The 27,891-nt window shown below is 40.6% G+C and overlaps 2 protein-coding genes across 3 annotated transcripts; one reads left to right on the forward strand and one right to left on the reverse strand.

Annotated features, from left to right (window-relative positions):
* Positions 1–1,528, forward strand: LOC129746268 (derlin-1). Of its 2 annotated transcripts, XM_055739851.1 has the most exons (5): positions 1–85; positions 156–335; positions 400–752; positions 913–1,023; positions 1,098–1,528. In XM_055739851.1, exons 2-5 carry the CDS (start codon positions 186–188, stop codon positions 1,252–1,254), a joined length of 771 nt encoding a protein of 256 aa, XP_055595826.1. In that variant the 5' UTR covers positions 1–85; positions 156–185; the 3' UTR covers positions 1,255–1,528. The 2 variants fall into 2 exon arrangements, with proteins under 2 accessions (XP_055595826.1, XP_055595825.1); XM_055739850.1 differs by having other exon boundaries at positions 3–335.
* Positions 1,083–26,448, reverse strand: LOC129746267 (dynein axonemal heavy chain 8). Its single transcript, XM_055739849.1, has 15 exons — positions 25,836–26,448; positions 25,591–25,771; positions 18,189–19,978; positions 17,961–18,129; positions 17,640–17,894; positions 17,425–17,581; positions 14,354–17,365; positions 14,137–14,292; positions 11,853–14,004; positions 11,122–11,794; positions 10,924–11,057; positions 7,099–10,864; positions 6,862–7,040; positions 6,259–6,804; positions 1,083–1,675 (listed from the first exon to the last, which is right to left on the reverse strand). Exons 1-15 carry the CDS (start codon positions 26,358–26,360, stop codon positions 1,550–1,552), a joined length of 13,821 nt encoding a protein of 4,606 aa, XP_055595824.1. The 5' UTR covers positions 26,361–26,448; the 3' UTR covers positions 1,083–1,549.
* Positions 26,449–27,891: the final 1,443 nt, after the last annotated feature.

Genomic DNA, 27,891 nt, shown 5'->3' on the forward strand with positions numbered 1-27,891 from the left:
AACACGTACTCGGCAAATCAAACGGGATCAAAACAAAATCGCATCTAATTTCAATCCCATAAAAAGTTAATTTTCCGTCTCAGATGTGAGAATTCAATTGTGAAAGTTTAACCAGCAACACCCTCAATTAGTTCTACATCCCATTTGTCACACAGGAAGGTTTTTCAACACTTCCGCAGTTCAAAATGAGCGACATCCAAACATGGTACAAACAGGTGCCCATTTTCACCCGGATCTGGTTATCGGCTACAGTTGGCATCAGTTTGCTGGCCCGCTTCGGAATACTTCCACCGCAGTATCTGGTCCTGACACCGCAACTGTTCTCGAAACTGCAGGTAAATTTTTTTTAATCGAAAAGCATCCCTCAGACTGAATTGACATTCTATCAAATTGTTCTAGCTATGGAGAGCCATGACTGCGGTTTTCTTCTACCCGTTAAATCCGGCCACCGGTTTTCATTTCATGCTTAACTGTTTCTTCTTGTACAACTATTCGCTGCGACTAGAAACGGATCACTTTAAGCAAAAACCGGGCGACTATTTCTATCTGCTGTTCTTCAACTGGATTCTATGCGTCATCATCGGACTGGTGATCGATCTTCCGATCCTCATGGATCCGATGGTTCTGTCGGTGCTGTATGTCTGGTGCAAACTGAACAAGGATGTCATCGTCAACTTTTGGTTCGGAACCCGTTTCAAGGCCATGTACCTTCCATGGGTACTGTTAGGAATGAATCTGATCCTTTCATCGGGGTAAGTGCCAGAGCAGTCGAGGAACGAACACATCATCCACTGATGTGTCGGAAGGCTGAACAGAAGAAGAAACCCTTAGGCAATTCTTTAAAAAATGCCTAATTTGAAAGCTTATTTTTAAAAGATTGTACTAAGTATTTTTTTGTAATTGTCATTCCAGAAGCATTTTCTCGATCGTTGGCATCTTGGTCGGTCATGCTTACTACTTCTTGAAGTTCATATATCCGCAGGAACTGGGCGGCCCAAGCTTAATCGAAACCCCCTTCTTTATGTAAGATAGTCTCCCCTCTTTTACCGAAGATGTCTTTTAGGTAATAATCATAACTTCAAATTTTCTACCAACAGAAAACGCTTTTTCCCGGATGTCACCGGTGGAGTGCATGGGTTCGGTGTACCTCCGGTCGGCCAACGAGCTGCCAATGCACAGCAACAGCAACAGCAGGGCAATGGTTTCGGCTTTCGTCATGCCTGGGGTCGCGGACAACAGTTAGGTCGCGAGTAAGGTAGGTGTAACAATTTACATTTCTATAGGAAACGCGGCAATCACAATAGAAATTTGAACACACACAGAGTTTTTTTTTGTTCGATCACTACTTGATCGGATGGAGTTATTCTACTCGTCATTTACCGGGATGTTTCTAGTGTACGTTTTAGCAAATAGGGTCCTCTCAGCTTTCGTGGGAGAAAAATAATCTGAATGTCGGTGTATTGTGAGGAGCGATTTAATACGTGGAAATGAACCAATGAATGATAAAAATATAATACTGATGAAAATATCCGGTTGATATGGTCGATGCTTATTTTATATCACAGAGCAGCGCAACTCCGCGCAAAATCCAATGGTCCGGTGATTTGAGGGTTTGCAGCCACAGCGGGGTAATGTAGTTGAGATCCGTTCGGTTCGCTTTCTTGTAGACGGGGCACTGGGGAAAGAAAAACAAAATGTATTATAATCATTTTATGGGATTTAATTTGAGTTGGACACTGAGATTTTCTTAAGGTAGACACAAAGACATATTTTAGACTCGATTAAAAAAGTCCAAAATCTGGTATGATTATCAGCACAGACCTAAGTTAACTAGCTGCAGATAGTAATAGGTAGAATGAAATCTGTTTTCCACTGTAACGATTTCAGACTTTGAAGTATTTATGATCCGTATGTCGGATCATTTGTACATACTCATGCTCTCGACGCATCTTTTTTATTGACTAGCCTTCTCTATCTTTCTCTCATTATCACGAAATTCTGTTTTTCGTAAGAATATCACATCCTCGTTCAACTTAAAAATGCTTTATAAAGGTAGCACAAAAATCCACCCATTTTTAATCGTTTAAGACGTTTATTTGTGCGGTTTTTCGCAATTTGTACGGTTTCAGAAACGAACACGGTATTTAAGAGAACCTATTCCTTTTCAACAGAAAACAGTTAGATATTTTTGATGTTGGGAGAAGCTTTGTTTTGGAGCTTGAAAGCTGAGACATCAGATATGAGACCTGAGACATAAGACATGAGTTATAAGAAAGAAGACCTGAGACCTAAAACCTCAGACATGAGACTAAGATTTGAAACCTGAGATGAGACATTAATAATGGGACTTCAGTCCTTAGACAAGAAACCTGAGACATGAGAGACTCGGAGTGAGGCTGAAGAAGTTAGAAACGAGGCGTGTGAAGGTAGACCTGTGACGAGAAACATAAGAAGTAAAATGTGAGATGTAAGAAGTGAAACGTGAGACGTGATAAGTTAGGTATAAGACGTAAAACATGATAAGTGGAAAATGATTCGTGAGAAAAAAGATATGGGACGTGTGAAGTGAGCTGAGACCTGAAAAATAGGACTTCTCACCTAGTACGTATCATTTTTCATTTTTCACGACGTACTTTTCACGTCTCACTTCTCTCAGCTCATGTTTCATTTTTTACTTCTCACATATTACGTCTCACTTCTCACGACTTCCGTCTTACTTTTATTTTTCTCGTTTCAATACCCACGTATCAGTTCTCACTTCTACGTGCTTTATACGTCTCACTTCTAACGCCCGACGTTTCAATTTCTCATTTCTCTGAACTCACGTCTTACGCATCATTTCTTTTGTCTCTTGTCTTATGTTCAACCATAGTGTCTTTGTTTTACCTTTTTTCTTGAAATTGTTCTAAAAAAGACACCGTGCAATATCCTATGCCTTATTTCTTAGGTCTCAAGTTACGCTCAGTCATCAAGTCTCTTGTCTCTGTACTCATGTCGCAGATCTCATCAGAGGCCTGTAGGTACATCTTAAAGCTTTGAGTTTTCCTACTCAACGATTCTCCAAATGGATTCTTTGAATATCCTATAACATAACCTGTACCGGTTTCGTGAAGAAATTGGGTCAGCCACGTCAAAATAGACTACTGTAAAATATCTTTGAGCGCCTCAGCATGCCTTGAAACTGTCAAATATCGAAGTCGTGGAGCATCTGTAGAGGCAGGTCAAAAACTCTGTAAAATCCAACCTGTTTACTATTTTTCCTGGTTTTCTCAGAAAACACATCTTGTTTTTGGTTAATTATTAGAATTGAAAGTAGTGGGTTTTGAATTTTTTTTTTGGCATCATGAAAAATTTTTCTATAACATTGGTAAAAGTTGATTTGAACTCATGGCAAACGCCTTAAAAACCGGAATAAAAGAAAACAAATTGGGTGTACGATTGATTTTTTAACTAATTTTATGAGGCTTTAGAAAAAAGAGATAAGACGTGAGTCGTGAGAAGTGAGCCGTGAAAAGTGAGTCGTTTAAAGAAGGATGTGGTACGTGAGAAAAGGAGCGTGAGATGTGGTTCATGAGATCTCTCTATGCCTTACTTTTCATGTCTCACGTTTCATTTTGCACGTCTCATATTTAACATCTTGTGTCTCATGCTTCATGTCTTAGGCCTCAGGTCTAAAAGTCTCATTTCTCATGGTCCCAAGCTTCAGGAATGACGATATCCGGCTCAAAAAGTAAATGGTCTCATTTCTGTAAATGTCGAAAACATCCTGAAGAGTCTACCACCATCCTAATCAACGGAAACCGAATATACATGGATCCCACGATCGATATCTTAGGGATCAGTTTCGATAGACGCCTGAACTTCACTGGACACACCAGGCAGCTCAAGAAGAACATTCAAACTCGACTAAACATCTTGAAAGCTATTGGCCAAAAAAAGACTGGAGGAAGCCGAAAAACACTTTTGACGATCTTCAAAGCCACGGTACTTCCTAAGATATTCCATGGGTGGGGCATCGTTAGCAGTGGAGGTCTACCCATAATCAAAATTCTTCAGCCCGTTTACAATACCGGAATACGACTTTGCTCTGGTGCGTTTCGCACAAGCCCAATACTCGCTATTATGGCCGAGGCTGGTGTGCTTCCTTTTCCCTACGAAGCCAAAAGAGTTCTTCTACGCAAAGCATCAAATCTACTTGCCAATGGTCTGAATATTGCCCCTTCGCTGCTCAAAAGGGCCCAAGAAATGGTTGAGGAGAACTTTCCATGTATTGCCAACAAACCACCAACGCTCACTTGGTATGATCAAAATCCGCAGCGCGACCTTACCATGAAAAACGCCTTCCGTGTAGGCGATCCCCCTAGTAAAGCAAAAGCCTTGTTCAATCATCTGATAAACAGCACCTACCAAAATCATCATGCGATTTACACCGACGGCTCTGCTGCTTCAGACGGCTCTGTGGGCATCGGCTGCTACAGTGAAGAAATTGAAATCAAAGGACGCTTACCCAAACATTGTTCTGTTTTCTCGGCCGAAGCGCTAGCTCTACTTATTGCCATCGAACTCCCCTCCAACAAACCAAAAATAATTTTTTCCGACTCTGCAAGCTGCATAGATGCAATCAGTTCCGGAAAATCTTCACACCCTTGGATAATGAAGGCCAGGTCAGCTCTTAAAAACACCGAAACCAAGCTCTGCTGGGTCCCCGGCCACTGCGGTATTCCTGGCAACGAAAAAGCGGACCTTCTGGCAAACATTGGGCGCAGCGGGGACCTACTTACCCAAGAAGTTCCAGCACCGGATGCTGTTCGTTGGTTCAATGAAGTCCTGTGGTGTAAATGGAACTCTCACTTCCTGTCTGAGAGAGACTTGTTTATCCTTAAAACTAAACCGACTCCTTGTGCTTGGAAAGACCGAGAAAACAGGCACGAGCAACGTTCTTTGGCAAGACTTCGAATCGGCCACACTCGACTAACCCATTCCTGCTACATCGAAAGAAAGAGTGGTGACTGTGAATCCTGTGGAGTACGAATGACGGTGGAACATATCTTGGTTGAATGCCGTTTATACCAAGATGCACGTGACGAGGCTGAACTTGAAGGTGATATCGGGTCTATACTATCCTACGATGCTGCTAGAGAAACTAAAGTGCTGAAATTTTTAAGATTAACAGACCTTTTGAAAGAAATCTAATGTTTAAGGTTAGGAAAACATGTAAATACCGAAACAAGGGTGCTTAATCGCTAAGCGCACGGCACCCTCCCAAATAAACGCAATTCAATCAATCAATCAATCATGTCTCATCTCTCATGTGTCCTGTATCATGTTTCAGGACTTCATTCATTCATCAGTTTTCATGGTTAAGTCTCAATCTCTAGTCTAAAATCCCATCTTTAATGTCTCAGGTTTCATGACTCGAGTTTCATGTCGCATATGTACAGTAGAGTGCCCCAAATGACCCGACTTTTGGAAAAGTTATGCAGGCTGCAATTGAGGTTGAGGCTAAAATTGATCCTAGACCTAGTGCAAGATCTCATGCCAAATTTGGGCCAGATCGGATCACGGGAAGGGGTCGCTCAACGAGCTTGAAGTTTGTATGGGATTTTGAGACATTTTGTTCGGGAGAAACATGAAAAACCAGTTTTTCATCAATAACTTTGATTCCCGTCGGCCGATTTCTTCCAAAAACGGGTTTTCTTAAAGCCTAAACTATGAAAAACATTTCATCCCAAGACTGCATATCGATAAGAGTTAAGACAAAAAAGTTATTGGACTTCCAAAATGGGATAACTTTTTTTACGGTGGTATTCATCACTGCTAATGAGGCGTCAATAAGTTCGACCGCCCCGACTCATTTACAGTGATGAATACCATCCTTAAAAAAGTTAGCCCATTTTGGAAGCCTAATAACTTTTTTGTCTTAACTCTTATCGAAATGCAGTCTTCGGATGAAATGTTTTTCATAATTTAGGCTTTAAGAAATCGGCCGACAAGAACCAAAATTATTGATTAAAAACTAGTTTTTCATGTTTCTCCCGAACAAAATGTCTCAAAATCCCATACAAACTTCAGGCTCGTTGAGCGACCCCTTCCCGTGATCCGATCTGGCCCAAATTTGGCATGAGATCTAGTACTAGGCCTAGGATCAATTTTAGCCTGCAGCGCATAACATTTCACAGGTTTTGAATTTCCCATACAAATTTGGGGCAGTCTAATGTACAGTGTGATATTTTATGCTTACTGCATGTTTTAACTTACCTCATACAGTTTGGAATCCTTGGGAGCAGTTGAGTTGATTGCGTAAATGTGCACAACAGGCATGGCAGTGTAGAGAACTTTGTTGATTGCCTCCTGTAGGCGATTGTTCCTGCGATCCCAACCGGCTCCGTCTAAAAACAATCCATAAACAAAGACCCCTTCATTCGGTGGCACTTTGCACTCCTCCGTGAGCATTTTGGTGACATCGTTGTGCAGTGTCACAACGTCCAGGGCCCAACCTTTATGCGCCCGTGCTACCTCCTGACGCATAGCCGTTAGAAAACCTTGCGGATTGAAAAATCCGGTCATCCAAAACATATTAGGGCGACCTCTGAAACACCACGTGTAGAACTGAGTATTCCTTTCAATGAGCTCTGTGAACCAGAAGCCCAAGGAAGCGGAAGCCCAACTGCCACGTTTCCATACTTCTGGCACTCGGGCATCGTAGATGTTATCCAAGGCGTCGCGCAACTGTTCATTCATGATGATAATACCATCTATCGCCAGGAGTAGATCATTGAGGGTTACCGTAACCAAGTGAATGATCTGAAAAATTTAAATGTCATAAGAAGAAAAATTCACTTGAAAAGAAAATCTACACACCCTTTGAATTCGATCAATTTCCTGTCGCAGGAAAATATTCATCGATCCCAGGTGTCCCATGATTCGCAGTCGCTCTTTAACCGCGAATGGATCATACGGTGGAGGTACCTTTTTCAACATGTCTTTCACTAGACGTGCTACAGTTGCTTCCCGAGTTTCACCGCCGCCTCCACTGGATTCTGCAAAAATAAGGCTTCCAGTAAGGTGAGTTCGGAAGAAATTGGTAGGGCTAAGTACCTTTGGGTTGTATGGATATGATCGTATCCAAAATCTCGGTCGTGGTATTACTCTGGTAAGTTATATCTGCATTGGAGTGGAGTCCGTAAACCTGAGGCGGATCCACCAAAGGCATCCCTTCGATAGCGTCCATGTAATCTTCCAATGATTTATACTTCATGATTCCATACTCGCGGAAGAATCTGAATTCTTCGAAGAACATGGCATCGGAAAACCACACCTTGGCAAACGTATTCAGAAGCCGTTTGTCGTAGTCATCGGTAACTCTGCCACCGTACTGAACCTCACCAAGCATATAGCGAACCGTCTTCCAACTTATACCACGCTTCGGGTCTAGATCATCCAGGTGGTTTTGAACGAACATACAGCTAGCCAACCAATCCGCCGAATTGAACTCGTAGGGAATATTCCATCCTAATGGACCAAATTTTCTCCGCTCCTGGACCACAGTGTGCAGGAACGAAATGGCAAAAATCAAGGGCACATAAAACGGCGATTCACTGTATTCAAACATTTCAACTGACATTGAACCGTAGGTACGTTTCAGTCCAGCTTTAACACCTGAAGGAGGCTCATTTGTGAATTTCACCGATGTTTGTAGGAAAGTGATAGAGAACTTGGGATGAGGTTCAGTCGTAACCCATACCCTAAAGTCCTGATGGAATCCTGTTCCAACTTTCTCCAATTCCAAAATGAGCAACATCAGCTCGTTGACGTATTCCAATCCTAAATGGCAATTTTGCAGCAAAACCCATGAGCCTTCCTCGAGGGATGTGGCAATCAATTTTCTTGCATGAACCTCCTGACCTTGACCCATAGAAATTGATCGACATTTGACCATATTCTTTTTGGCGAGCGCTTCAATGCTTGGAGTCGGATCGGAACCCATGGAGAGGAAACAAACAAGGGGAGTTAATGGTCGACTTTCTTCCAGCATGATGTCATAGTTGATAATCACTGGATCGGCGAATCGTTGACCCAAAGACATGGCTAGGTACTTTCTGCTTTGAGAAAGCGTTCGATCCGGACACCAAGCGCGTATCAAAAGTAATTTGCGGAAGGCATCGGTGTTGTTGTACCCATCAGGAATAACTTCTTCTTCGGGTGCTTCCTTGGAAAACCAATTTTTCCATCCCTTTTCGTTGTTGGTCACGTGATTAAGGACTTCGCTGAACTGGTGAATGGAGGCTAATTGAACCAGATTCAACCACGCCATGTCTACGATCCATTTGAATGGTTTCTCTGGACAGGTGTTAATATCCAGAGCAGCTCCCCCTTTTATAAATGTTTGGAATTCTTCATGTGTAACTGCTTTTTTCTCTAAATCTATGTTCAACGCCATCAACAGAACGAAAAGGTATTTATGGACCTCATAAAGTCCGCGGCAAATATACTTGAAGATGTCGTAGGTTAGAAACTCGTTAATGTTATTGATGCGTCTTGAGGTGACAATATGTTTATCTGACCGGGCCATGGAAATATCGAAGCGTTCCAAAAATTGAACCAAAGAAGTCTGATACATGGTGTTTACCATAGACATGCTGCAGATCAGGAAATACAGTACACTGCCTCTTGTGGCAACTGGACGATATTCCTCTCGGGCTTTATTGATTTTGATCTCAGTCTCTCTCGCAATCTTTAGCTTTTCACGAACTTCGATCGAGGTTGATTTACTGGTATTGAGTACCACGATAACGGTTACATCGTCCACCAAACTTCCCTGCGTTGTCGATAGCTTGTGCAGCAGATTTGCTTCCAATTCTTGCATTTTCCTTCGGTTGGCCGTAACGTCTTTGATCAGGTTTGTTCGTTCGGACTCAAGTTCCCTTTTCTCAGTAAGAATGACTCGGCCTAGCAGTTGGTCTTCCAGACCTTTGATAGTAACAGTGAAGTCGATGATAGATGTTCGGGCTGAAATTTCTGGCGTGTATAATGGATTTGGGAGCTTGGTTGTAATGTACATTCGGAAATCCTTATGAACGTCGACTTCCTTGTCTCCTACTTTGACTTTGTAAGTGTTGCCCATCTTGATGAAATTCTTTTCCAAAATGTTATCCAATACCGGATCTAGTTCTTCGGCTACGTCCTCAATCAGCAATGGAATGCCCTGCGAGACGCAATCTTCAATATGATTTCTGAAGAATCGATGTTCCAGAGATGTGACAATTAGTCCGAATTCCTTTTCCTTGTTTTTTATCCAGATTTTTCCTTGTGACTGTGGATCAATCAATAGTGGATACCTAGCAGCTTTGGTGACAATGATACCATTCTGAACAGACAGTTCATCATTGGGTAAACCTTGTAAGTTCCATTCTCCAACTGTTGCGTCATCGGTTAGATTTTCCATAACATTGATGTTCATTGAAACAGGTATCTTGCGATTCTGTAGCTCTGACTGCCACGCTCGTTGAAGTACGTTTCGATATTCTTGGTTGAAGGGCCCGGTGTAAGAGAGGAATCCAGTAAGAATTACTACATCTCCTACTAGACGATCAGTTTCACTCTTGAACTGCGAAAGTTGCTCTGTCCATCGAATTCTTTCGTCTGCCAAACCGTTGATCAACGCAGATGCTGCATCCATTTTGTCCTGGCAGATCTTAGCATCGTCCAAGACAGCTTGCTTCTTGGTCATAGCGTCGTTGAACTCTTGTTGTACTTGCGCCAGCTCCAATTCTTTGGCTATCAACTGCTGTTCCGCTTCTTGCTTCTGAACAGTAGCAATATCCAGTTTTCTTTGTTGGCGGGCAAGATTTGCTTTCAACGGCAGAACGTCTTTGTTTACATCGTAGAATTTCGCCATTGCCATTGTCCACTGCAAAAGCCCGGCTACGTTACCGCAAGCTGCTTTTGCTGCTTCGAACGTGTACATGGGATATTTGAAATAAGGTATCATCAAGTCGACCGTTTCTGCATTGATCAAATCGGCCTGGTAGCGAACAATCTTGTTCAGGAAACCTGTATCAGCCATGACTTTCAGTGAAGCTTCCCACGAAGCCAACATGAACTGACGCTCAGGGTCAGGCTTCACCGGATTCATTCTCCTTCGGAACAAAATTAATACTACATCCATAATCAACGTAATCAAGTATGGCGGTTTTCCTAGCTTACGAACTGTGGCAATATCTGCTGGTGTAACAGTTTTCAATGCAGCTTCTGCAGCTTCCAATGCAGGTCTAGCTTGTTCAAGTTTTGCCTCTGCCACAGTAGTTTCAGCAGCAATTTGTTCCACCAAAACATCGGCTTTATTCTTCACAATCATGACCTCGGCCTTCACAATTTCAGCAGCTTCCTGTGATTTCGTTACTGAAGCTAGCACAATTTCTGCGGCCTGAGTTGCTATTATAATATCCTTCTCTTTTTCTTCAAGTTCTACTCTCAGAACATCTACCGATTCGGCTGCTTCAATCAGCTTCACTAAACCGGTTTGCATTCTGCTGGCTAGAACTGCAATGTTGTCATGTTTTTCCTTGTAGATAACCTTGTACCCATCCAAGAAGGAAAGGAAAGATTTGGGGGTCACGTGTGCCTGCCGGCGGAATCGATCGTAATATTCTACACAAACAAATGCCACCTTGTCTTGGATAAATGCCATAATCTCGATCAGATCCCTCTTGACCTGTGGCCTACAAACGATATCGTAATCCTTGAGGAAATGGTTGGACACTGCAATAAGCGCATCTTCGGGCCATCGCTGGAACCAATCAATTGTACAACCCGAAACCAGACCAGGAAACTTAAGTGATCTGCTACGGGCTTTTTCACCGACCTGAAATAGCAGTACTATTAGTACAACTGAAATTTACGGATGGTAAGAAGTTATTATACCGGTGAGAAGCATAAAACAATATGCAAATTGGCTTTTGCCCGTTGAATGAAGTATTCGTAGAGGTTGTCCATGGTCGGAATTCGTTTTGGAGCGTTCTTTTTCATTATTGGGATCAATTCATTACATATTTGATCTGAACAAAAAAAAGGAAAAAAAATATTTAAATTAAGCTATTGAAATATCGGAGCAAATCATACCCAAGTCATCCTTCGAAAAGAGGTTCGCAATTTCCCCAGAGCTGAGTACATTGTTAATGTACTCTAAAAATCCTTCATCCTTGATGTCGTTATCGGTGAATATGAATGATATACCCTGCCCTTCGAGGCCAGCAGTTCTATACAGATATCGCAAATCATCAAGCAAATTATTGATGTTGTATGATCTTGTCAAGGTGATCTGGTAGAACTTGTACCCAGCTATGAAGGAAGCCAGTCTGGTTAAGCTCTGTCTTCCGGAACCACCGACGCCCACCAATAGTGCGTTTCCTCCAGGGGTTCTTATAATTCTAGAAATAATCATCAAATGGACCAACGCGTCTCGGAAGAAGACTAAATCCATTGACGCGCCACGGATGTACTCGTTGAACTGTTCCATGTACATGCGAACTCGCGCCGTTGTTTCCTCAAAACTGGGTATTTCTTCGTACAGTTTTGGTGGTTCCAAACTAACATCTTCTCCTTCTTCGCCAGTTGGGTCCGGAGGATCTCTGAGGAAGTCGACGAAAAAGGTTTCTTCCTCCTGCCAGTGCTCCATGTCTTCCGGTGGAAGCAAGTCCGTGGCCAGTTCTTGCAGCTTAGCAACAAACCAAATACGATCCGGGAAGTTTGTAAATCGATCCGCAATAACTCTTACACATTCGTGACGCCAAAGCTGGGAAAGAATAATTAGATCAAACTTATTTGCAAAACTTTGAAGCTACAAAACTTACATTCAACACCGTTTGAATAGTTTGACATTCATCAGGTTTTATCGTTAGCATTCCCTGCCAAATACGGGATAAATCGCGTAGGTTGAATACGTAATGATACTTGGCCGGAGTTGGGAGCATTTTTATTTTGGTAGCTTGCCAGAGCTTACGAGTAAGCCTGATCAACTTCGGAATAAATCCAACGACCGTTTCGTTGAACCTTGCATCGCAAAAGTATCCTTCACCTAGTTTTCCAAAAATCTTATCCATCGACTTTTCGCTAGGAATAGCACAATTGAAAATGCAAAATTGTCGCTTCAGTCGTGGAGGAATGTCGTTACGGCCACCACCTGGATGAATCATGGCTGCCAGCAGTTGAATATCCAGAATTGTGAGAAAATCTCCGGGTTTATCTAACGAATAGAAACCAACGTTCTCCATCATCTGTCGAACAATTTCATTTGTGACCTGATCGCCCCATTCATTCACAATCGGCATGTTAATGTCATCGATGAAAACGGACATTTTACGTTGTTGCGGAGGGCCGTAAGTTGTGCCTACGCGTTTTTCAACGTACGATTCGATAATTCTTTGGAACATGTTTGGAGTCGTAGCCGATGAAAAGTTGAAGCTCTTCGATAAATGAAACTCTGGGTCATAGGCAGACATGTAACCTTTGATCATCACTGTCTTGCCCGTACCTTGTTCACCAATCAGCAGGACAGCTTTGCTTTGAGCAGCTATTAAATCAATCAAATATGCAGTTCGCACATTGTCCACATTCGGAACAAGAATACTGGCAAACTCGGGTACACTATCGCTAGGGTAGTTGTACTCTTCGACACGTTCGTTCCAGTGCTGCCATTTTCCACTTTCTGATACGACGTACTCGAAAATCGATTCGCCGGGCTGCACCTTAGGCCAATGCATTTTAGATGGATGTTTAATAACAAAATCGTTCATTTTATCGCGATCTTCCAACTCCAGTACTGCGCCCAAAGACCACATGACCGAAAAAAGAAATATTCGTTCTAATTGAGCATGGGGAATATCGCTGATAGTTCCATCTTCCGGGGGTTTTAGTAAACCTTGAAGTATGTCACAACATTGGCGTATGTAAATGGCTTCAAGTATTTTCATTTTTGCATCGAGCCTAGTTTGAACGAACGTATGAAGATCATCATAAATTTTATTGAAAAATTTCCGCAAAATATCGGCAGTGTCTGCGGGTATTTTCTTAAGCCATCCATTCAGACACGGTTCCCACTTCAAAACGGAAGCGCTCATGAACACCATGCCCATTCTACTGACGGTAGCTGGAGATGCGTTATCCACATTATCCGGTTCGAAAACTAATTTTGCGTTCGGTGCCATTGTGATACGATCACCGTTAGCCAATGTGAGTGTTTTATTGTCATCCAATACGGAGTTTAAATTTTCAATCCACACAGCATCGACAGGCCCGTCCAAAATCAACCAGACGAATTCTGTTTTCTTTATCTTGAGAGTTCGACGCCACAATGTGGAGAATATACCATCTGTCCAATCGTTAGTTGCAACATCCAGACGGCCGAACATCTGAGGTGCCGTGATAGCCTTCGGGTTCATACGAATTTCTTTGTGAGGTAACCCTAACTCCGTAAAACTCTTCAGCAATGTGTGTATGCAACGTGTTTTACCAGCTCCGGTTGGTCCCAATGTCATCAAACCGTGTCGCACAAGGGACGTTTCGTATAGTTGAATAACCTTTAGGTTCCATTCGGGGTGATTGATTAGTCCGAGTGCTTCAGCACTATTACCAATAGCTCTCTGTAAATCTTTGTATGTCGAAGTACTCAGCTTGATTCCCGGGAAAAGATCTTCAATCAACGAAATAAACAGAGGTTCATCTTCGTCTACCAGCTTGGAAACATTCATATCTCGCAGGACACGCATCACGATTGTTTCCTCTGTATCGGATGGGTTGGCTCGCTTCTGGGCGCCCAAGGTTCGCAGGACGGACAAAATGTTTCGGAGACCGAAATCGTAATGCACCTGCTTGGAAAGCTGCTCCTCGCAAAGTTTGTACAGCGTAAAGAACTTACGAGCCAGAATGACGTTATCCTTGAAACCACAACTGGCCAGCTTGACACGCATAATGATCTGCCGATCAGGAACCATCATAGCAACAGATCTAAAAAAAAAAACCAAATAAGGGATTTATTTGGTGTTTTTACAATTTCATTGACGTAATGAGACAACCCTTGTCCTTAAATCTCTAAGAATTACTTTTATAAACGCTATTAAAAATATAATGTATGTTTACCTGAACATAATCTTCAAGTTCTCGGGCAGCTCTTGGCGACCTGCGTAGCCCGGATTCATGGTGATGAACAGGCCAAATTCCGAGTTCAGTGAAACGGTATCTCCGTCACTGAAAATGAACTCCGATTTTTTTTCCTTGCGAGCTGTAAGCACAATACTGAAACATGAAACCAATTTAATTATTTTTTCTCAACTGAAGAACTTTCAAGCCAACTTACTAAATTTGTTGTGCAGCGACAGACAAAACGGGAAGTTCGATTCGGTTGAATTCATCAAAACAGCCCCAAGATCCAGACTGGGCCAATCCTTTATATATACGACCGAGGCCACGGAAGTCCATCTGATCGGAACAATTAAACACGACCACCAGCTTACCCAGGGCTCGACCCATGTCTTTGGTGGTTTCAGTTTTACCGGTTCCAGCAGGGCCTGCAGGAGCTCCACCCATCGACATTCCAATGGCCTGGGCCAAAGTGATGTAGCAACGATCTGTCAGCGGTGTGATAGCTAAACGTTCCGTTACGCCCAGGTATTCATTCTGATAGATGAAATCTACATCTGTTATTTTGACAATCACTTCATCAGTTTCATCAATGTAGTAGAATCGTGCCTGTTTCTGCCACTCGAAGTCCTGTGCTGTACGGATTTTCAAACGTACGAGGTCGTCAAAAATATCCCTCTGGTGAACATGAATGGTAACCATAGTTTCGAAGCGGATTCTTTCTAGTTTTGTCAAATCTTTCACCGTCAGCTCAATCAAACTATTTAGTAGGTCCAGGAATCTTTGGTTTGTTTTCCTCATAACATTCTTGTCTGTGCGACATTTTCGAAGAGCGTATTCAGCATCCCGTGTCCACAACAGTTGAACACCTACTAAACCAGCTTGACCGCAGAATGTTTGAAACCCGGTTATGAAATCGAATTCTGGATTGGATAAGTTTTGTGCCATAACTGCTAGGATATCGCTAATTGTGTCTTGCATTTCTTTCAATAACCGATTCAGCCAAATTTCGACTCCTCCAGTGCAGAAGACGGGTCTTGCAAAAGCTACGTTTTCGCCATTATCAGATGACATGGCAACGATTTTGCCAAAAACTTTCTCATCAAAATCAACCGAGGCAACTGCATCGAAAATACTCAGCAAATGGGCTTTGATCGAGGTTGGATCCGAAGCTTGACCCAAGATCTCCAGTAACACGGGATCCGAGATGAAGAAGAAACGAGGGAATAGTAGACGTTTGGATTCAAGGTATCCGGTCAAAGACTTCTGACACTGTTCAAGTTGTTCAAACAGATGGTTTAAAGTGTATGCCATTGTATCCTCGCCAGTACAACATTCGACAGCATTGGGATTATCTCTGGCGCGAAACATGATCCTTACCCAAGTTTTGTCAATGCCAGCAAATCGCTTTGCATCTTGAGGCAGCTGCTTAGAAATATCTCCACCGACGAATACAGCCTCAAGGTAAATCCATAAGTTTTGTACTTGAAGCCATTTTTCCAATATTTCTCCGGTGTTTACCAATTTGTTCAACCACAGCATGATCTCTTTTTTGAAGAAAGCATTGAACCGATTTGAAGCCAGAGAACTGACAATCATGATACTATCTTCCAGTTGAGAAACTACTTCTAAGGTTTCTCCCGGTTTTATGAGCAGCTCACCACGTGTTTTGAAGTTGGCGAACTGTAAGTTTACGACTGACCATTCTGCAATGACTTGACGGAGTTTGGTATCGATGTCATTCTCTTTGACTGCCCCTATGCATATATCTTCAATATCATCTTTGTTTTCAAGGAGTGGAGCCAGCATGACGTGCCCCAGAGTAAAATCGGGCGACTCAACTTCAAACTTAGTTTTGAGTAATTTTTCCAATTTTTCCCAATGTCGATCCTTCATGGCATCATTGCACATAAGTTCGAGAAGAGGGCAGCTTTCATTGAAATCGTCAATTTTCTTCTTCAAATCAATGAATGCTAACCAATCCTTCATAGCTTTCGGCAGTTTGCGGCAACGGTTTTGGAAATCTTGAAGTTCGTTGTTGATTTTCTCAATGTCTACCAAAGCCCATGGCGTTTCATAATACTCATCAATGCTACGCATTACTTGCAAGTACAGGGAATACAACTTGTTCAGCAAATTGAGTTCCTTCTTTCGTTTGTGTAAAATGGGATAATCGTTGACTTTAAGGCCTAGGAAAGCTTCTCCGCTGGCATAGGTTTCGAACTTTCTCCACAATTCATCGAATCTGGATTGGAACATCAGCACTCGGTCGCTAGCTTCTTTCGCGGAAATACCTTCCTCCATGGGACCTCGGTCGTCGAATTCTCGGTCGAACTCCTTCATTTCGGCGACCATTTCTTCGACTCCCTTAGACAGTTCTCGTGTAAGTGGTACTTGTAAAGCAATGATTTCATTCTCTACTTCTTCCACCTTCTTCGCCATGGTTTTGAAGACTTCTCGCATGCTGTATACATGGAAAATATCGTCCTTTGTGATGCCGAGATCAAACTCTGAGAGTGTTCTGTATGTTGCTTCTATGAAACCAAGATCGACGTCTATGAAGGTGAACTGCTGTTGAACCTTTTGCAAACAATCCATCGCCATTTTAATGTCATCCAGATCTTTCAGCTTCCTACTCAGAACAGCATCGTTTTCAGTGATAAAGTTCGATATCTCAGCGATTCTTTTGTTGTAAAATTTCAAGAACTTGGAGAGAACGGATTTGATAACCAGCCCGGAATGAATGACGAGTGGTCCAACATGGGTTAAAAAGCGCATGTCTGCCAAATCGAATTGAATTTTTTCGAACAAGGCCGGTTTCTCCTCTAACGAAACTTCGAAGAGATCAGTTTTCCACAAATATTCATAATAATTGTACATGGATCGCAACTCAACTGCGATATCGGGTTCAATCAGCAGTAAACCTCCATCGAATTCGTGAATAAATCTCGATACTTCCTTATGTTCAGAAATTGTTTTGAACCACGATCTCTCATGACGTTGTTCATCCAGCATCGGCCTCCGGAGGGATCTGGCTTCTGTTTTGGCTTGTCGACCCCAAGTTGAAACGGCGTAGAATGTTTCTACCACGTTCATGATTACTCGTTTGAAATACACCTCGATTTCCTCCAGCGATGGTCGAATAACACATTCACTTTCGAGAAGTTCCATTTCAGTAAGTAACAGAGGATTGATGTCCCGTAACGTGGCCGCCTTGTTAGTCTGAAGACTGGAAGGGAACATTTTATTGATTGAAAAAAATAGCTAAAAACGCAAACGGAAACATACTTGGTTAGTTTGATACGATTTCGTATTTTTTCCAAAGAAGCTTTGACCATTCGTACAAAAACTGCTATAATCCTGTGGTTGAAGTAGGCAAAAAGCTCCATACAATCTATGTGAAGTAGAGTTACATCGTAATTCAGTCCCGCGTAATCTTGGAACACTGCAAATTCAAATTTGTTTTTTTCATTTGATTTAAAAAAATCATCATAAGCTCTTACAAGCTTTCCGATGCATTTCAGGTGACGGGTAAGCGAGTGCTTTGTAAATCTTTTCAAAGATAATCCAATCATACTTGTCAATCGGAAGTGACTCCTCGTGCCTCCGGTTCTGATCGTTGATTTGGTCAAGCGGAAGCTGAAACTTCCGGTTGCCTCTATCGTCGAATTCGGCAATCTCAATTTTGTCCACAAACTTGGTTATCAGCTCAATGGTGGCCTTCTCCATGGCTTGGGATTTTTTCTCAATGTATTTTTCTGAAAAACAAAATTGTTATTTGGGGATGCAAATGTAGATACAACTAAATTATGACATCCTCTTACCGACAGACTGGCGATATTTGACATTCATATCAGCAAAAACAACGGCTTCGACAGCTCCGTTCGGCAAAACAATCAAATCGATATTGCTAAAGCATTGCAAAACATCTTCGATTCGCGCTTCCTTGATGTCGTTAACTTCCTTCACAAAGTTTTCAACCTTAATTAATACCTGGAATAATAAATGTTCAATAAGTAAATGCATTCCGAAATTTTAAAAAATATTCTTACGGAATCGATTTCTGCCAGATACTCCTTCAAGTTTAACGACATCCACGTCACAACGGTCAAACCGGGGAGGAAAACTTCTTCCAATTTGATCAACATAGTTCTCATCAACGGAAGGAAGATGTTTGGAATTTGAAGTCTCACTGTATTGTTTCGCCTCAGCAGATCTTTCACTTGTTCATATGCATAGTAAAGTTTTTCCTTCTGAAGTACGAGGAGAACAGCAAAATCTGGAGCTGCTAAACCCCATTTCAAAACGTTTTCTGCCTCTTTTATTGTCTGTCGTAGGAAAGGATGGAAATTGATCACCATCCAGTTGGTCTGCAAATCCTTACGATAAATCGGAACTTCCAGCTTCTGTCTAGCCTGATCAACAAAATCCCACCATGCCCGATGATGTAGCATTTCGTAGTGCAGCAGAACTTCGCTTAAGTAGTTGTAATACTTGATACAGAGCTGAGCCTTTCGGTTTTCGACTACGCAACTTCGAAATTTGATAACCTTAATGGTATCATCCATCTTCCGAAATAGAAATCGAGCCCACATTATCCGTCCAACGCTATTCGGCACGCCCCAAATAATCGGTGGCGTAGCACGATTTTCATTGTAATAGTCTTTTATCTCGAAAATCTGCGTCTCCAACAGCATAGCAATATCTAGATACCGTCGATCCAAACACAAGCATTCCAACTGTAGTCGCTCAAAACGCTTCAACACCAGAAGACGACTTTCAATGTTGGGTACAGAATTCACCATTTCCTTGGAATACTTCTGCAACCCGATCTCCGCGGCTTCTACCTCCTTCAAAAATATCTCATAATCATGGTCAAACTGGTGCTCTCGATGTACCAGGGGGTCATAGGTCTTAGAAGATATAACATCGAAAGCTTTTTCAATCTTACTGGAAAACACTTCCGTTCCCGAGATACCAATCTGATCAATAACCTGATACTTGAGGACCAACTCCATCATGTTTTTGATTTTGTCCAGCCGTGCATTAAACGTGTCGAGCTTTCCAAAAATGTACATGTCGGAACATTCCCATGGAGTTTCATCTTCTGCTTCTTCCATGTCATTCACAGTTTTGTAATAGTGGAAGCGATATATCATATCCAATTCCTTACAGATCTTGATCTTCTGTAGGATGGTTTCCTTCGGTTGGTCGTATATAGTTTGTTTCATTCTACAGGTAATATACATCTGACAGTTCATAATGATCTGATTGGTCACCTTTGACAGAAGTCCAGTGATTCTTTCCGAGGTATTGTAGAAGCTAGAAGTTTTGTACACTTGTCTTATAATCGTCAATAAACTAGGAATATCTGCTGCAACCTCCTCCGGGCCACACCGATACAGCGGATCCCAAAAGCGTTCAATCGAACTAATGTATCGAACGTTATCCCTAGATTCGTTCAACTTGCAGGTTACTTCCTGGTCCATAAGTTTCCATTTCTTGAGCAACTTCGAGCGGGACAGCTTCAAACACATATAATAGCTTTGGAAGGGACGCGAATCGATAAATTCCGCGATCGAGGTGTACTTGGTCAGCATACTGCGCCAGTACTCCAGCTCGTGAAGCGGTCCCACATTGTACGGATCCCGACGAATCTGGTTGCCCTGGGTCAGCGCGAACTGAACCTGACGCATCCAGCGGGCAAAGGCACGCTCGGCCGCGTAAACTCGTTCCGGTATCCGTGCCGATTCCTCTACCTGAACCGGAGCAAGCAGGTGTCCCTTGTATAGGTCGTGATCCACCTCGAACATTATGCGTCCGGATATGTCTTTTTCGGTACCTGGGAAGTTTTGTCAATAGAAATTTGTTAGACTAAATCGAATCTGCATTGACTGTGACTCCGGCCATAGCTCAGTGGTAGAACATTTGCCTTCTGAGCTTATGGCCGTGAGCTCGAGCCCGAAAGTAAATATCGAATCAAGTTGTTCCGGATAAGGTTTTCAATGCCTTTCTACCATCTGTACCGTTAATAAAAGTCAAAGATGTTAAAACTGGAATAATCAAAGATTAGTCCCCAGGAAACTATGTATACAGGGTGGCAGTGAAAATTATCATGTCGAATTAAAAAAAACCGACAACATTTTGTTGATTGGTCCAAAAAACTAACATGTGCGGAATTTTTAAGAATAGGCATGTAATTAAAAGTAATTTCAATCTCATTGCGACTCATTTTAATGTTATAAAGCATTTTAAACCTTAGACCAGCGTTGTTTTAAAAATAATTAAATAACGAATTGTAAATTCCTTTTGCAATATTTCGATTCAAACGGAGATTATTTAGGACGTTATAAATTAAATTTTTTGACACTTGAAGATGATATTAGGGAGGAAATCCATTTACCGGTTTTTGGCAATCAAGGGGTTTTAAATCTGTGTATTTTTAATAGAATGGTCTCAAAACCAATTAGTTATTTTAAACAGAAACAAAACCCCAAACCCAAAAAATAAGCTTCTTAAGACTTAATTAAGAAAAAGTATTATTATTTTATTTTATTTAGTCTGATGAAAGCTGATTCTTTAAGCTTATTAACTGTTTTAAACATAAGTGGTTCTGATTGAAATACGGTCTTGGAATGAGCTGTTTAATCTCATAATTGAAGCTTCAAGTAATACCGTATTAAAAAGAAATCGGTCAATTGAGTGTAGGAGTCATTTCTATTTCTCAATGATAACTATCTTTTTGTTCGACCTAAAGTAACAATGCACAGTGGTCCAGATCAAACATTTAGCGAGACAAAATTAATAACGCAAAATCGATGCTTTTAGAAAAATCATTCCTTCAACAAAGTTACTTCATATAACAGCTTTCTTTTTAAAAAGTAAATCATTACGATGTGGACGTGTCATATAAGTCTGCTCGGGTGTATGGAACTTCCATTTCACCTTATCGAACACATCTCTAAAATCAAACATGATATACAAAATAATACACCTGATTTTGCGCTATCTAAGACTATTATCTGCATTAAATCAGAAATCTTTTTAAAACTTTAGAAGCCAAAAAAAATAGTAGGAGTTAGAGAAGGAATTGATATTTTTGTTAGAGAAAAACATGAAAATAAATACCTAATGTTTAAAAATAAAACTCTCGAGTTAAACAAAAAAAGTATCTCCAGTTTTTTTCAGTTTCTTATATTTTTATTACAATCTAGTTGATGCAACAAAGGGCAGATTTTATAGCACCTAAAAAATCGATTAATTTTCACACAATAATGCTCCTAGCTTTATAAGACAATACGATAGTCATGCACAGTGTTTAGAATACATAAAACTTATTGAGTTTCAATAAAAAAAAGTTATAAACTAAAAACATATTCTTAGACGAGCTCTACTATTGAAAAAATCATGGAGGATACCGTTTCATTGCACAACCTTGGTATGTTCAGCAATGGTCCTTTAAAAGATACAATCTATAGCTTTGCAAAACATTTCTTTTATTTATTTTATTTACATAGTATTCCGTCTCACGACATAACTAAATTGCTAAAAATTCACTCTGTCCATTGCAACCGTTCTCCAAATTCTTGGGCACCCCACGTTTGCCAGATCACGCTCCACTTGGTCTAACCACCTCGCTCGTTGCGCCCCCGCTCGTCTAGTTCCTACCGGATTCGTGGCGAACACCTGTTTTGCAGGACAGTCGTCCGGCATTCTCGCAACATGTCCTGTCCAGCGTATCCGTCCAGCCTTCGCCACCTTCTGGATAGTGGCTTCGCCGTAGAATCGCGCTAGCTCGTGGGTCATCCTTCGCTTCCAAACTACGTTCTCTAGCACTCCGCCGAAGATGATTTTGAACACTAGTCGCTCGAATACTCCGAGTGTGCGTAGGTCCTCCTCGAGCAATATCCACGTGTCGTGCCCGTAGAGAACAACCGGTCTAATGAACGTCATATACAGGTTACACTTCGTGCGAGGGCTAAGTCTTCTCGACCGCAGTTGGTTGTGGAGTCCATAGTAGGCAGGACATCCGCTGATAATTCGCCGCCGGATCTCACGGCTGGTGTCATTGTGTGTCGTCACCAGTGAGCCAAGATAGACAAAGTCTTCGACTATCTACAGCTCGTCGCCGTCGACTGTGACCTTGTTATTGCTGGACAAGCGGGTTCGGTCGGTCTCGGATCTGCAGACCAGCATGTACTTCGTCTTGGACGTATTAATCATCAACCCAATTCTTCCTGCTTCGCGTTTCAGTTTGCGGTAGATCTCCTCCACCGCCGCAAAAGATCTGCCGAACATTTCTATACACTATCTATTCACCGTAAGAGAAAGAGAAATTTTGGCACTTGTAGCACATTTTGAAAATTTTACGATGCAAAAATATTTTCAAGATCTTTGGACGTTGTAAATTTTTTTACAGCACTGTAAGTGATAGAAATCGAGCTATTTTTGCATCACAACATGCGAAAATAGAACACGTGTTGTAAAAGAAATTGAAGGCCGAATTGAATTGAAGATCTTGAAAATGTTTTTGCATGGTAAAGTTTTCGAAATGTGCTACAAGTGTCAAAATTTCCACCACATTTTCTCAACACGAATGAACTTGCTCTAAGAAATTAGTATCACGAATTTACATGGTACAGACTAATAACACTGGTTTACAGCATTTTTGAACTCAGTAAACTGAAGGTCATTTCTAATGTGAAATCGGGCGCTGAATCCGAAAGTGAAATTCAAAAAAATCTCAGTAGAACCGTTTTTGAGTTATGCTCCAAACATGAAATTTTGGAAAAATTAAAAAAGTTCTTGTACTTAGATTAAAATATCTCGGACGGCATAACAGTAATTTGAAATCCCTCTTTTGCATATTGAAGGTGAATAATTTTTCTATCGATCATCTGAACATTGTTTTTGCGTTTGACCAACAGTTTTGTTGATATTAGTGACTTTATGACAAAAAAAATTAAAAAAAAACACGCATTTTTTTAGAGAAAATTTTGTTTTAACGAAAGTTTTAGACTCGATGGTAGCATTTAAAAAATCCGATTTTCATTTGCGCTTAAATGTCAATTTAAAACAAAGATTTCAAGTGGTTATTTATCAAAATCGGTTGAAAATTGAAGAAGTTTTGGCTACTTTACCATAACTGTAATTTTTGCAGTTTTTAATAATTTAACGAACCGCAGTACACTTATAATAGTATAGGAAGAATAACACATGGTAAATCTCACTCGGTCCAAGTCAAAATTATTTATTAGCTTACCAGAAGGTCACATGCCAAGTTTCAGGAAGATCTGACCATAGGGAGGGGTTGCTTGAGTCTCAAACATGAATAAAATTTTAAGGTTTTCTGCCCGGGAGGAACAAAAAATACTGGTTTTTCATCAATAACTTTTTTCATCACTAGCCGATTGTTTTTTATGGTTAATTTTTTTTAAAGCCTAAGTTGAGACAAATATTTCACCCGAAGACTGTAACTCGATTGGATTTGAAACGGAAAAGTTATTGCGGTGCAGATTTTTTAAATGCTACCATCGAGTCTAAAACTTTCGTTGAAACAAAATTTTCTCTAAAAAAATGCTTTTTTTAAAATTTTTTTCTCATAAAGTCACTAATATCAACAAAACTGTTGGTCGAACGCAAAAACAATGTTCAGATGATCGATAGAAAAATTATTCACCTTCAATATGCAATAGAGGGATTTCAAATTTCTGTTATGTCGTCCGAGATATTTTAATCTAAGTACAAGAACTTTTTTAATTTTTCCTAAATTTCAAATTTGGAGCATAACTCAAAAACGGTTCTACTGAGATTTTTTTGAATTTCATTTTCGGATTCAGCGCCCGATTTTACATCAAAAATATTGGTCAGTTAATCAAGTTCACGATTTTTTTTAAATTTTTTAACTAGTGTAATTTACTTTTTTTTCAGAATGTGCTTGTTATATGAAGTAACGGTGTAGAACAAATGATTTGTCTAAAATGCACCGGTTTTGCGTTATTAATTTTTTTTTCTAAATATTTGATTTGGACCACTGTGCAATGTCGATACGTCTTATTTGTAAAACATAAACTTAACATATAAGATTCGATTTTGTTTTTGAATTATATTCGTACGACAGTAGCTCATCTTTTTGATATTTTTAGCGTCCATGCAAATCTATGTACAGTACCGTTCCTAATTGTATAGAAATTCAAAGCACGCGCACTGTCACTTTGACTTTGAACTTCAGTAACTATTTACTCTGATGGTGTTTTTTGATCAAATTTTCTACGTTAGATAGACCAACTATCACACTATTATATCACAAAATTTAAGCTTTCTGGAGTTTGTGTGGCCTGAGATACAGTATTTCTACGAAAATCGGACTTTTTGGACTTTTATCATTCAAACTGCAATATCTCAGAAATCACGCTACATTTTTTCTTTAAATTTTGCAGAGTGATTGTTGAAATATGAACTAGCATGTCTGAAGTTTTTGAAAAGGTATATCGATTGGATCAAAAGTTAAGTGAGGTACTTTATTTCAGGCATGCTATGAAAATTCACGCATGTAGGTTTTAAAAGATGAGCAGCTGATTTCAGTTATCTAATTTTGTAAAAGGTGTCGACCAAATGGGTCGTCAATATTACCTGTTCACTGTTTTTTGCGATATTGACGCTATTATACACCGGATTCAGATAAAAATGGACACACAGGAGTTTTAGTAACAAAAAAATGATTCCAATTATCCAATTTCGGGACAAGGGTTTTCCAAAAGTGGCTTCTGTATTACCTAATCACTGTTTTGCAATTTTAACGTTATCATTCATTGTCGATCAATCGATGTCAGGTATCAAATTTGGTGTAAAGGATCTGCAAAGGGGGTCGTCCATATTAACTGTTTATGGTACTTTCACGTATGACAAATTGATCCGTATTATGGAGTTATGAGTTGAAAGTTAATGCACAGGATCGATGAGGAAAATTTAAACACAGTTATTTTTCGGGAATTTTAGGTATTCAATTTCGGATAACCATGCAACGAAAAAGCGACAACGAAGTTCGTACGCGATCAGCCTGTAGCATATAAATAATACCTATAGGTCCACCTTTGTGAATAAATTGTTAGTATTTGGAGCGAAGGGTTAAGTAAATACGGAATTCTTGATTGCTTGGACACAGTTCTGTATTATGTCAAATCTTCATTCTGAAGATTTTCATCAAGCTAAAAAAACAATTCTGAAGGTTTATCTTTGCTGGAACTAGGAGGGTTGAAAGTCGTAACTTCTTAGTCGACTGAAATTTCAAGCTAAAATGGACATTCAACCAAATGGTTCACTTGACCCAATTAGCTTGTTCGGTTGTCGAATTTGTCTAATGTCCTATTCGCCCACATTATAACCTCACCCATTGAAGAGGAACCCATTGTTACCTGTATTTCCTATAATTATAGATAAATAAATGTCACCTACTTTTCAAGAACTTCATGTACGTCTCTACTCCATGGAAGAAGTAGCTTTTCTGCAGGTCCGAGCATTGACCGTAGTCCTTGATACTCTCGAGTGCCGGCTTGAGGATATTTTCGAGCAGGGAAGTCAACGTAAAGATAACCGAAGACCCTTCGGGGATTGATATTGTTATCAAGAATATTTCCTGCAATAGCCAGAATCTTTGGTTAAGAAATTCTTGTTTAAATTTTATAACTGTTCAAATTTACCTCCCCCAAACCCTTAACTTCAACTGGCCTTGCGCTGTTATGCCTATAAACGCCGACGCAAATTTCGGTAACCTTAAAATCAGCACCATTGGTAACTAGCGTTTGCATAACTTGTTGCCGTTTCAGCTTCGGGTTGTAACGACCCGAATCGATTCCAGGAGCCGGATACATCCCATAGAATAGCAATAAACCCTTCGTACCCTCCTGTTCGAAAATTTGCTCCATCATTTCGACTGACCAGTTATTGTCGGCGGTGCAATCGATCAAGAACTCCTGTTCCAGGTTCAGGATATGGCCGGCGGTTTCGAGGACGAATCGGTGCTTCGGGCCGATGGCATTCAACCGGCCGCCTCGCTCTAAACGTGCACGCTCCAGCTGCTGTTGCAGCTCCTGTTCTTTGGTGATCTTTGGGGGACTTCCTCGACGGCGTTTCACTAGCTGGGCCAAGCCATCGACCACCGTCGAGATTCCCACCACCTCGTACACCTTGCGGAGGTGCTTCTCCGGATCGACTTCTGGATCCATGGTTAAACGGAGCGGCAGAAGTTCTTTGGAGCGAAAAAACTAGCAAAATTTATCTTCCGGAGCTCATTTGACGGAACCGAAAGTTGCAAACGCCACGACTGCTATGACCCTTTAGAAACTTTGTAAAGTGCTCTGAATAAAAATCTAAAAATTCCATACAAAATTGATTGATTTCTGTTAAAATAAAACCGTAAAATGTTTTAATCAAACGTCTTAAATTAGATTCATTTATTTCGTTGATGTAGGTACTCTGCAAGTCGCAATTTTATCAAGTTTTTCATCAAATTGAATTAATTAGCTTAATAATTTGGACAATATTCAGTCATTTATCCAGTTAAGTTAAATATGTTCTACCCACAAAAAATCATCTTAACTTCATCAGTCGTTCCCGAAACAAAGAATCATTACTCATCGGACGTAGTACCAGTTAGGTATTTGCAGCAGAAAGTATTGATTCCATCAAGCACGAGTTCAGTTCATTAAGAAGCAAAATTCCAAACTGTTGCACAATATTTGCCCGAGCGACCGACCGCATACAGACGTTTGGTGGAAAATTAAACATCGAACCTTGATCTGCAACAGTGTTAGTGATGGAACGGTGCGATGTTTAATCATAATTTTCCCGTTTTCAGAGGGCGTGGCCAATGTGGTGCGCTGCCGAAAAAGATACATATAGGACCTATGCAGCCCTCTCGCTTCCTCTTGTTGCTGCGATAAATTGATACCTTGTTTCCATGTTTTTTTTGCTGACTTTGACGAGTCCATCTCTTTCTTGGTCACTTTGATTTGTGTTTTACTCTCTTTTCTCGAATGGAGGGAGAAAAGTTGATAATGGCAGCTTTTCAAGTTCTTAAAAAAAGATCTAGCACAGATGCCACACAGCTTATTGAAAGAAAGTAGGGAAAAGGGAAATCTTGTCGTCATTCTGTGGTTTTTTTTTGCTGAAAATGTCAATGCAATAGAGTTGGTTTATTTACCTCCAGGCTGGGAAGGAAAAGTCCATCCAATGTGCGAATGAGTAGAGCAATACCGTCGTCAGTGTGAGCATATGTTAGGTTGGGAAAGAGAAAAAGTGGATCATGTGCAAATATAACGTTGATCTTTTCTAGGCTAGTTTTGCTCGTTACCAGCTTATAGTAGGTATGTATGTATGTGGGAAGATGTGTGGTGTTACCAGCAAGTTTTTGTATTGAATGATAGAGTGTTTCTAGAACTGAATAAAATTCCAGTACCAAAGAAGTTTAAACTATGTAAAAACATACTAAATAAGATACCATCGAGACAATTTATTGGGGTTTACAAAAACGATGTAATTTCAATTAAAATTATGATTTTTAGAGTACATATACAACTTAATAGAATGGATAAAACAGCTTAAAAGCTTAAAAAAAGCTTAAAAACCAAAAAATTAAAAATTGTTGTGTTAAGGTTAGTTTAAATTTTTGGCATGTAAGCCGTTTCAGAGATCTTAGCTTCCAACAAATCGAATCTGTTTCTTGAATCTTGAATACTCAATGGAAAATAAAAGATC

The sequence above is a fragment of the Uranotaenia lowii genome, chromosome 2, assembly GCF_029784155.1.
Source record: "Uranotaenia lowii strain MFRU-FL chromosome 2, ASM2978415v1, whole genome shotgun sequence".
NCBI lineage: Eukaryota > Metazoa > Arthropoda > Insecta > Diptera > Culicidae > Uranotaenia > Uranotaenia lowii.

What these genes read in the sequence shown, in the direction of transcription:
- LOC129746268 (XM_055739851.1), top strand. Translation starts at nt 186, where the DNA reads ATGAGCGACATCCAAACATGGTACAAACAGGTGCCCATTTTCACCCGG. An exon ending in AACTGTTCTCGAAACTGCAG is followed by an intron (nt 336 to 399) that starts GTAAATTTTTTT and finishes AAATTGTTCTAG; the next exon opens with CTATGGAGAGCCATGACTGC. An exon ending in AATCTGATCCTTTCATCGGG is followed by an intron (nt 753 to 912) that starts GTAAGTGCCAGA and finishes TTGTCATTCCAG; the next exon opens with AAGCATTTTCTCGATCGTTG.
- LOC129746267 (XM_055739849.1), bottom strand. Translation starts at nt 26,360, where the DNA reads ATGGATCCAGAAGTCGATCCGGAGAAGCACCTCCGCAAGGTGTACGAG. An exon ending in AATCGTATCAAACTAACCAA is followed by an intron (nt 17,366 to 17,424) that starts GTATGTTTCCGT and finishes GTTCCCTTCCAG; the next exon opens with TCTTCAGACTAACAAGGCGG. An exon ending in CTATTCAAACGGTGTTGAAT is followed by an intron (nt 11,795 to 11,852) that starts GTAAGTTTTGTA and finishes ATTCTTTCCCAG; the next exon opens with CTTTGGCGTCACGAATGTGT.